This window comes from Amblyomma mixtum, chromosome 2 (assembly GCF_055824585.1).
Source record: "Amblyomma mixtum isolate Tamu chromosome 2, ASM5582458v1, whole genome shotgun sequence".
Taxonomy (NCBI): domain Eukaryota; kingdom Metazoa; phylum Arthropoda; class Arachnida; order Ixodida; family Ixodidae; genus Amblyomma; species Amblyomma mixtum.
The window spans coordinates 49,675,070-49,685,960 of NC_143013.1; the positions used below are offsets into that span (position 1 = coordinate 49,675,070).

The 10,891-nt window shown below is 44.0% G+C and overlaps 1 protein-coding gene across 1 annotated transcript; it reads right to left on the bottom strand.

Moving 5' to 3' along the window:
• Positions 1 to 1,206: 1,206 nt before the first annotated feature.
• On the bottom strand, positions 1,207 to 10,568 carry LOC149359292 (uncharacterized). The gene is made up of 5 exons (XM_089567631.1): positions 10,455 to 10,568; positions 9,646 to 9,794; positions 6,146 to 6,213; positions 4,572 to 4,652; positions 1,207 to 1,352 (listed from the first exon to the last, which is right to left on the bottom strand). The coding sequence occupies exons 1-5, from the start codon at positions 10,566 to 10,568 to the stop codon at positions 1,207 to 1,209; spliced, it is 558 nt and encodes a 185-aa protein (XP_089423757.1).
• Between the last annotated feature and the right edge of the window lie 323 nt (positions 10,569 to 10,891).

The following is a 10,891-nucleotide window of genomic DNA, read 5'->3' on the forward strand; positions in this document are numbered from 1 at the left end:
ATAACATCATTCCCTCTTCAGATGATCATTCTCACTTTAATGAATCCTTTTCTAGCTTCCATAGGTGGTGTGAAAGTTAGTAGATGGAATTAATTTCCGCAAAACTGTTCCTCTTCATCGTCTTTTTATTACTCTTTTCATAATATACATATTGAAGAGGTATGCGAGTACAAGTATCTAGAAATTACTTTTACCTACAAATTATCATGGTCCGAGCACGTCGACTTCCTTTAGAATCCAGCCTAAAAATATTAGGATATCTTAGATGAACTTTAATCAAGGCTCAAAAGAAAACCAGGTTAATAATTTATAAATCCTTAATGCGTCCAATTCTTGACTGTGGTTGTTTTGTGCGGTCTCCTTACAAGGCCAGAGCCATTAATCATATATTAATAATACAGACATTACAGTTTCTTTCCGCGTACCGTTAACCATTGGAAAGCATTGCCCGGTCCGGTGTGTTCCCTTCCAATAGACAGATTTGTGCATGCCTTAACTAATTCATAATCTCGTTATTCACTTTCCCACGCTTCCAATTTGTGTAGTGTTCCCTATGTTTTCAACTATGTTGTGTTAATTTTTGCATCCATGTCTTACAGACTTGAGTGCATCTGCGAGGTTTTGTACTTTTAGGTCCACTCTTGCGGTGGCCCCTGTAGGGGCTGTAGTATATGCAAATAAATAAATAAATAAACTATGAAAGACTTGATCAGGATGGTCAAGAAAGCGATAACCGATGCGTAGAAAATGATCCGTTGCAATTTTGGATCATTATACATTAACATGCACAAACGCTGCATCAGCAGAAAAACTTCATAGTTGTTGTTTAGAAATAGAGCAAGAATTTCGACACAACGCCCGCTCCGTGTAACAAAGTTGCGCGGAAAACCCCTTCAAGAATTCAAGCCTTTTTGTTAGTGGCACTGCTAGCACCGGCGGCAAAATTTAAATGTATTTTGTGAAGACTGTAAAAATAAATGAAAATAAACATTGCATACAGCAGAACACATTTGTCCTGCCTATATCTCCTTGTCAATGATCATTCATTTTGCCCGCTAATCCAGTATCCTACTCTTAGGAACTCATTCTATTCCAATGGGAAGTACATGCAAAGGAATTTATTGAACAAAAAGAATAGTGCGTTATCCAAGCAAGCGACAGATGCCCGAACAGCAACTTTTATAATCAGGCCACGCATTACTGTGCCTAGGAGTCCTCGGTGTCGACCTCGTCATCCACACAGAGGTCACTGTCGCGCAGCGGCACCTCGACGCCGCATATGTCGTGGAACATCTCGAGGCAGTGGGCTGGTACCATGTTTTCAACGGCCTTCGAAACCCACAGGGTGCATTCTGCGAGGGAGAAAAAGAGTGCACCGTTTAAAAGAGTGTGATTGCAACAAGGGGACCACTGAATACAATGAATACGATTGGCAGCCCCCAATGCGCTCTAATAGGCTGTAGTTGCTAGGGTCAAAACCAGGGGCTTATAGGAGTGTTACACAGAGCACTATACTATACTACACTCTCCCTAACCGTCTCCGTTCATGTGGGCTTCCGATGTCAGGTTCTGTGGGGTAAATGTGAGGCATAACACGCGAGCCTCAGTCACGCTGTACTGACGCGTCACTATCAGGGAGCGCTTCTTTTCCTGCCCTCGAGATGCAGCAATAAAACGCGAAAGGCTGGCGCCTCGAAAATTTGAGATAAAAATGTACTGCTTTCACAGGTAGCTTCCGATAGGGGATTAGAAATTTCCACGCATGTCTTTGAAAGTAATCGGAGAAGCTCGATGTATACCGCCTAGAAGTAAGGTAGAAAGTCGCGCGAGTGGGATTCTGTTGTTACTCAGCATTCTCATCTTTAATATTTTTCCCGCGCTTTTCATGGTGCTGTCGTGTTGGTTATCTTTTTACGATGTGGGTATGCATTTTGTGTTCTTTCCAATAAAGTTTTAGTAGCAAAAAAGCGCTCATGTCGTGTTTTGCCCCTTCGTTTGGTCCTTGTTCTTTACGCGCTACCTTTCACCATGAATATGCCACCTAAGTAAAAGCGAGAAGCATTACTTGTGTTCTTACTTGTCCTCTTTTTTCGTTTTTTTCTTATACCCCCGTCAAGAGCGCAAAATAAAGTGCACTTACGAAGAGTGTCACTCGCTAAAAGTTCACTCTAGCACAGCTAAACGGCGTAACATAAGTGCACTCGCCGAAGTGCGCACGCATGTCGGAGTGCGTTCACAGAACGCACTTTGAGGGCTCAGTGCGTAGCCTCGCCAGCAGCGACTTCAAAGGCACAATATGTATAGTGCATAAAAAGTACTTACTACTTTATTTGTCATACTATAACACTGTTTTCAGAAAAATTCGTTCTTTATAGTTACAGCCGAAGCAACAAAACAAAGGGACGAGATCAGATGCGACATCGCCGCCAGCCGCCATCTTGTTTATTGCCGAAATTCTGGGTAGTCTTGGCTGGTCTTGCCTATTCTTCAGTTTCTATTTTTTTTTCATCATAAAAACTGTTGAACCTCGTTTTATTTGCTCTGTCACGTTAAGCAGTCAATTGTTATGAGTCCTTTTTTTCTTTTCCATCGACCTCTGCAGAAATTACGCTCATTTTCCGTCGCCGTTTTTTTTCCTGCGAGTGCGCTGTGCTTTCCCGTTTAGCACCACGTAGCCCAAAGTGTCACTTGGGATGCCGAAGCGAACTCTCCGTAAGTGCACCCAACCTGCGCGCTTCACAGGAGTATTACATGTAATCTTACTTTGTATTTTGCTTGTTTTAATATTTAGATTTCTTTTATGCGCACAGAAAGACGACACAATAAGACAAGGTAGACAGGACGGAGCGCAATCCTGTCTACCTTGTCATCATTGCGCTCCGTCCTGTCTCCCTTGTCTTATTGTGTCGTCTTTCTGTGCGCATAAAAGAAATCTGAGTATGAACCAACTAGCCCCACAACGCATATTATTGTTTTAATATCCCTTCTTCTCTAAAAGTGTCCACAAAAATCTCGAAGCAACCCTAAAATTTTGAAACTAGTGACCAGGGACTGTTTTTTCTCTCTGTGCAGCATGTCACGTCCATCTTACACGTTGTGTAAACCCCTCACTCAAAAAACTCCGAGGATTAGCCGGCGCGTCAAATGGATAGCTACATTGCCTATGCTTCACTTATTGACTATGCTTCACTTCACTTATTCCAGACTTTCATATCCAACTCCTAATTTCCTCGTAGCTTGCTCCTCCATTCTTTGAGGAAAGAAAGAGTCTTGAGCTTACTAACTATATTTCTATGGCCGATGCATATGCGGGCATCAGTGCGGCAGGTTTGTACGTAGAATCTGGTTTCCTGGTGGCAATGCGGCTTTAAAGCGGCGGTCATTTGGTTTTTTTTTCATAACGTGATGCACACCTACTTTCTCTGTTTTTATTTTTCCTCTTGACGTAGTTATCACTATCATCAGCAGTGTAGTACGTCACAAGAAAAGCCACTCTATTTTTAACACGCCAAAGTTCTGGGCTGGTTGGTCCGACAACCAAAAGGGTGAAAAAATTGGCAGTGGCTTAGCTCAGCTATTCGAGGATATACGTATAGCGAGAGGTACGGTATATCCCTGGTTACGTCTAGTTGTTTTGCTTATCGTCATGGCTACGTGTAAGATATTAAATACGAGATGCCGCATAGCGTCGGCCTCGCTCTCCTTGGCCGCCATGACAGTGTGTTTTCACACCGCCGCATCACTATCATTTATATACAGCTACCCTCCTCCTTCCCTTGCCGCGCACGCGCAATAGAACACGGCGCGCCAGCTGCGTGTCGCGCAAGCGCAGTCTCTCTCGGTCGGAGGCAAGCGGCGCGGTGCACCAGCTGCGCGGCTGTGATGTTACTCGGCTCCTCGCGCATGCGCACAAGTTGCGCCGAAGGCCCACAGCGAAACAGCGAAACTGCGAGTAATGTAGCTCTAGCTACGAAATAACCGCGACTGGAACAGGACGTGGGAGGAGAAGTGAACAGGACGAGCAGTAACTACCAACTAGGGTTTATTGGAAAAAAACGTGATCTAGCAAAAGTATGCGCCTGCTTAAACCGTATCAGAACAGCGAAATGCCAGGGTGAACGCCTCTGGCAGAATTCATACAAATTCATACAAAGGACTTGGAAAACTAAAGAAAACTGAAAACAATGGCAAAAAGAAAAAAGCGCCTCTCGTTTTTTAGAAGAGCCACAGTAGGCTGGCTAGCCCATTCGTTAAGTCGAAGCCTTTGCATTCATGCCGCTTCCAAAATTCCCCTTTCTACCTAAACTTTCCCCTCCCGATGACAGTAGCTCTGTTCCGCCAGGGTACCACCCTTCACATTCCCTACAATGTTCTGGAAGATTGGCCAGATTGACTTCTTTTCCCACGTCCACTTCCAGTCGGGGTTCTTTCTACCCTTTATTTTTAACCCTCGACGTTTCTCCGTCAGTCACGTAATTTGCAAGCGACGCTGTAAGCGACTGTAAGGTGCTGGTGCGTTACTGGCGCCTGGTTCAGTGAGAAGCATGCAAAGATTCCTGCAGGATGCTTACGGTTTGTGTAGTGTGGTACTTCCGAAATGGCGCAGTCCTTGTTGTCGCTCCAGCGGAAATAGCCAACTTCCACCTTGGAGTCTGCGAAATGCGAGAAGTATAAAACACTTCCGCAAAATAAAATCTGCAACACTGTTTTTTACGTGGTCCTGCTTTGATTCTAAATACGTGACATTTACTCAAAGGTGTCAGAAGCAACAACAATGCCCGTCTTTGGTTTCGCTGCCAACAAGAATAAGAGAAATCAGTACAGATGAAGTTTGACCATCAAGTCAGCAGTCAGCGAACTCGATACATCTTTCTTTGCTACAATATTCCTCATTTGATTAATGTATTGTGATCCCTGCCCCTCGACCAGTCTCCAGTAGTACTACGTTACGCCGGGAGACTGTGATCGGCGCTATATAGCGGGCTTTTCTGCTTGTGATATCAGAAAGGAGCTTTACATGCGTTCTCTGATGAATTTTGACATTTCCTAAGAAACTTGGGGGGGGGGGGGGGGGGGGGGGCATTTTCTCTACTTTTCCTCGCTAAACCTCCTCCGCTGCGTAAAGCAGGCTGCGTAATTTTGGCTGCGTAAAGCAGCTAAAATTTTTGGTGTTTCCAAATCTTCCTTCCTCTGCTCTCAATCGGAACTTGCAATCGGCCTACGAGTGTCACTTTTCCCTTTTCATGAATTACGTGCTCAGCCTTTCGCACTTGCTACCATGAACCTTGGAAATGATCGTCAGCGAGGAAATGTAGAGCCTTAATGACGTCGCCAGCCGTTGCTCCAGTACCGCGGACCCGCAAGCTCTGATCTACCAGCCCGGGATGTGCTTAAGTGTCCCGTAGAAGCAGCTCATATCAAAATATCCGGGGTGATTTTCACTAAACTTTTAGCGATTTTTATTTTAAAACTGCGAGAGACTAGTCTGCGCACTCTGTTGAGCTGAACTTTACTGCAAGGCGGATCATATGAAGCTTATATTGATCTGTCAATAGACGATTAATTAATTTTTTAAGTAGCTAAAAACTTTTCTATTTTAGATTTTACGCGGAATGCTTTTATTGCGAAATTGATGGTGGTTAACATGAAAGGGGAGCTTTATTTTAAATTTTCTTAATCGGCAATGTGAAACAAAGTACCGAACGGAAGAAATATGCATTTGAAAGCTAGTTTTCTTGGCTCTCTCGATATTATGTAACTATAATATGGCGTCGCTACGCGTGATATCGTCGCCGAATGAAAGTTACCTTCTCCTGCACAAACAAATACACCAACTCCGCCTGTAGTTGATGCATAGAAACGCTTGCACAACCTTCACTCTGTACGTAATTTCATGACTCTTTTACTTGACCTTTTTCTTACGTTCTCCACATACATTAGCCAGAACTTCCTAGCATTGGAAAACAAATGCCAAGGTTCACACGTTCGGTGAGTTAGTGCTCGTGAAGGGATCATGGTCAGGCTGAAGTAAACAAGACCTCTTCTTAGGTCGTTTTGTACATAGGCGTACCCACTTGGTGATGAACGCAAAATGAAGACGTTATTTTATTTATTATAAATATCGGAAATAACGAAAGGTGCTTACCTTGGCCGACGGTGAAGTTGGTAGCGTCTGGCGTTGCACCAGCGGTGTGGTGGAAGGCGACGTGTTTCCTGGGAAACAAAAGGTTTTAAATGCGACGACAAGCCGGATTTCTTGATTGCTGCAAGCCGGTAACTGTTGTTCAAACACTTTATGCTTCAATAGAAAACAAATATGATTCTCGGCACATTAAATCTTGTACATAGACTCTGAAGGGTCAATTCATTGCATTTCCTTGGTTTCCTCAGAAAGTTCTTGCGTGCCTTGTTCACGCGCGCATGGCCCCTGCTCCACACATTCCTCTCTCTATCCGCGGCAATATGTCTTGTAGTAGAGAAGCCATGCAGAAAAGTTTGGAATAAAAAATGCTTCCGAACAGCTATCATGTGATCACTAATCTATAAAAAAAACCGGCACAACAAAAATTTTGCTTAAAACTTTCACGGTGACAGGATTTCACCCTGGGCCACTGCAAACAGAGAAACTTCGTTTTCCGATCCCTTAAACTACTCGGCCACTGCCTTATTTTTTTTTTCTTTATTGCCCTCGGCCACTGCCTTAGGCGGACGGGATGAGAGTGAGCCTCTCGTGGTGCTTGTGCAAATGTAGTCTTCCTGCACTTTTCATTGGTTCGTTCCAGTCTTTCAAATATGGAAAGATACAGAAAGGATCGGCTGCGTATGCTGCCGCTGTATGCAGCTGCGCACGAAGGTGGGAAGGCGACCAAGGCGGCCAAACGCATGGCTAAAACCGATGAAGAGAGACCAAGCGCTACGGCGCCCAAACGCTTTAGTTACTGCTGCCGGAAATTTTTATGCGAAGCATACTAGCCGCCCAACCGAGCTCTTCCTTGCTGCGCCGCGCGCGGCCGCGTAGCTACCACTTGACCTACATCGGCGCACCACGTGATATGACGTCACAACAGCTGTGAAAGCTGGGGCTCAACTCGTGCGCTCGCTTGCGGACTCGCAGCCTCCGTCGGCGGTTTGCTTCGTGTCCTAGGCTTAACCATAAGCTAAGCCAGGCCATTTTTTAAACATGACATAATAAACTTTGTGAAACGTGAATAACTCCTTTGACTCGGATGTTTATTTTGATCAAGCACCGCGAACTAAGCAAACTAATAACACGCACTGCTCTTGTTGTTTTGCTTTGGTACCACTTTGCGCAGACACTACAAATAAGAATACTAAGACACAGACTACGATCAAAACATAATCTCATCTGATTCTGAGGTCTTATCCTACTCGTACTTAGCGTTCAGATCCGATCATTTTAGCGTCAATATTTGGCGCCAGATTAGGCTCTGATGTAGACATACCCAACAATTTCGACAAAAGCAGTTTTTAGGAGGAGCCGTTTATGAATGCAATTTTTTGATACAATGGAAGATTTCACTATACTAATCACTAAATGCTGCCATCACCCGAAGGCATTCTCGAATTTTTTTTTGTTAACATTTTGCTTTCGTCAAAAGCGCTTCCCATTGTTTTTCTGGGGAGTCTTAACTGTTCGATGCGATCGATGGAAACACTCTAAACGAAAGCTTTTGCTACGTACCAGAAGAACAGATCTTTACCTTCAATGACTGTGTCTTTGAGTTTTCTAATTTTTGAAATTATTATCCGAGAATATTGGACATGAACATGAAGAGTGTGACTGCAGGTGTCCGACTTTTCGTTAAAGAACGTTACAGTTACGTTGGAGCAGTTTTTTTTTTAAGTAGATCCGTTTCCACCTCGCATACTGCCTTAAGTGGGAGAAAAAGTTGTTTTCTTGCCAGTATATACTTCTGCATTTACGTAGGATCATACCTCCAAGAGGCCGCCGCGGTGGCTCAGTGGTTATTGTGCTCGGCTGCTGACCCTAAAGACGCGGGTTCGATCCCGGCCGCGGTGGTCGAATTTCTTTGGGTGAGAAATTCTAGAGGCCCGTGTACTGTGCGATGTCAGAGCACATAAAAGAACCCCAGGTGGTCGAAATTTCCGGAGCCCTCCACTACGGCGTCCCTCATAGCCTTAGTCGCTTTGGGACGTTAAACCCCATAAACCAACCAAACCATACCTCCAAGTTACTGTCTCGTGCTCCTTGTTTCACTTTGGTGATTCCCCCTCCATCTTGTACCAAAATGTGATATCTTTCAGCGCTCCTGGAGCTGCGCCTAGCCCAAGAATTAAAAAATATATTTCCAGGCTTCTGAGTGTGATCGCCTTCACTGCCTTCAGGAAACGTTTTGGATTTCTACGGAGAGCGGAAAATTCCTCACGCGTTCGCTTTGCTTTAAAGAGAACACTGTTTCTTGATATCTCACGTACTCTTAGCACGGTTAATACTATTCGTATTAAAGTTTTTTAATGTCATTATAGAGAATTGGCAGGAACTGCCATGTAAAAACACATGCTTCATAATAAGAGCTACCGGCAGTGCATCTAATAGATTATCACCTGCGGTTATTCTATGATATAAATTACGCTTAATACGGCCCGATTCTAGATTTTAAAGCCTTGCCGGATCATTTATTTAGTATTAATCAGAACAGCGCCACTTATGCCAGTTTTGTTTCTTAAGAAAGCCTTAAGTTTTCAAAAATAAAAAGAGTTTTTTTCAGCTGAAGGAAAGATATTTGGGCCATGGTAACATCAGTGTTGGCGGACCTCAAAATACAAGCGATTCATGTTAGCTAGTAAAGTACCTAATTTGTATTAGTTATCTTTTGAATGTTACCGATAGGCACCTGATTGTAATTAGGGATCGCGACACTCCGTGACGCAGGTACAACGCCACATTCTCTGCACCGCCCGCGTGGAAACATCGAAGTAGCGAGGAGCGGTGCAGAGATTGTTACGTGGTGCGAGCCTGACGGAATTTTGACGTTGCTTTGCGCCCTCCTAGAAGCACGCGGTTTACGAACCGTGCGAATAATGGCCCAATTTAGTTGAGGCTCAAGGCTAGGGTAATCACGGTATCGAAAGTTTGAGAACTGATATGGCTAGTCCCGGATAAAAATCTCTAATTGCAATCAGGTTAACTAAAAAGTACTGTTGGAATTTAGTAATTCACTTTAATAATTTGCGAGATTTTCCGGTTTTTTGGTCCGTCAATAGTAGCATTATTATGCCGCAAAACGCTTCTCTTTACATCAAGAAGGGTATTTTTAAAAATTTTGGACCTTCTGAAAAAAATTCCCTTATATTACGCTCTTGTTTACGCAAGCAGCTACCAATGAAGAGCAATGAATAAACTCGCACTGAATCATATCATTACATGCCTCAAGGGGCCAGTGGCGATTGCAAACTACTACTGACCACTAGATCACGTGTTAAAATGGTACCATAGCAGGAGCATTTCCATAGAGCGGACAAGCGAATGAACTTCTTTTTCAATAACTTGGGCCTGATCTAAATACCCCAGGAAATCAAATCCGTCCCGAGACCTGCGTTGTGTCGTTTGAAATTTTCTCGTCGCAACATAAAAAAACGCAATTTTTTGCACAAAATAAGTACCTTTTGCCGTCGCCCGCATTCAGCGACCACACATAGGTCACTGTTTTTGCCACAGGGTCGAAGTCTTTCCGTTTAGCGGTCAAGCATTCGAAGATGGCGTCGTTGTCCACATCGGAGATGCCGACGCCATAAGGAAAGTTGGCAAAGACCTTAAAAGAGGACATATAAATATTGTTATTAAACACCGGTGCAAAATAATTCGTCTTCACTTAGTGCTTTCCACGAAATGCCTTTAGTACTCGGACCCGATGCAACTTGCGTATGTACATTGTCGGACTAATCTTTCAGCCAAGGTATTTCTGGCAATCGTTACAACAACACCCCCAAGAAGAAATAGTACATCAATAAATAATGCATAGTTTCAGTGTCATATGTATTTTAGTGCGGTTTTACACTCTATTTTTTAGCTCTATAGCTTCAATGTTTCTCAGCATCCTGCAAGCTCAGGTGTTAAAGAAGCGCAGAAGGCTTTATTTCTTCCTAATGGTAGCAGAGAAATGAACATCCTGAGGCTTTACTCAGCAAAGATTATTTGGATTTGTGATTTTCTTCTATTTTATTGGTTGCATCCGAGGAAGAAAGAAGCAATCAGAAAAATACAGGTCACAATACTCGGCTCCTGTTACCTCTCCACCTGATTCGATAACTGAGTTCCATTTCAACGTTTTGCCAGGCTCAATCAAGAAAGCTTATCACTTTTCGGTCAGCCTACAAATAACATTTCTGCCGTTATCGAATAACGCCTGCCGATCACGCCAGCTGCGGCAGGGCTGCAAACATACTTGACTGGCGCAGCGGTCGTTTCATACCTCAAAAGCATCTGGAACGTCGTGTGGAAGGGCATTCGGACCATTCCCAGCTTCGGAGATGGCGATCAGCAATGCCAAAAGGCTGGCCAAGACAACTGCTAGCGAGCGGTTCATTCTGCCTCCTAGGTGTGTCTCTAAGCTTCGCGCTGCGTCATTTTATATGCTGCATCCTTTGCTCCCAAACAATTTCGAGCCAAGACTCATTCTACGCGAGTAATTTGGTGTCTGTTTATTCGCAGCTGGAACGTAATTATCTTTTCACTTCCGCTTACATGCAACCCTCTCAGAATGAGTCGTGTGTTCACTGCTTCCTGTGTGGCTGACGCTGGGGCACCGTCGTAAGTGACGCTTTGTGGATTGCGCGCTAATCGCTAATGCCCAAAGCAGCGTGATGCCGGATGCATTATTGCATGTGGCCTGTGAAGAAACTGCTCTGT

Coding starts and splice junctions, on each gene's coding strand:
- LOC149359292 (XM_089567631.1), bottom strand. CDS start 10,568: ATGAACCGCTCGCTAGCAGTTGTCTTGGCCAGCCTTTTGGCATTGCTG. Junction 6,214..9,645: donor AATGCGGGCGACGGCAAAAG/GTACTTATTTTG, acceptor TTTGTTTCCCAG/GAAACACGTCGCCTTCCACC. Junction 4,653..6,145: donor CAACTTCACCGTCGGCCAAG/GTAAGCACCTTT, acceptor CGCATTTCGCAG/ACTCCAAGGTGGAAGTTGGC.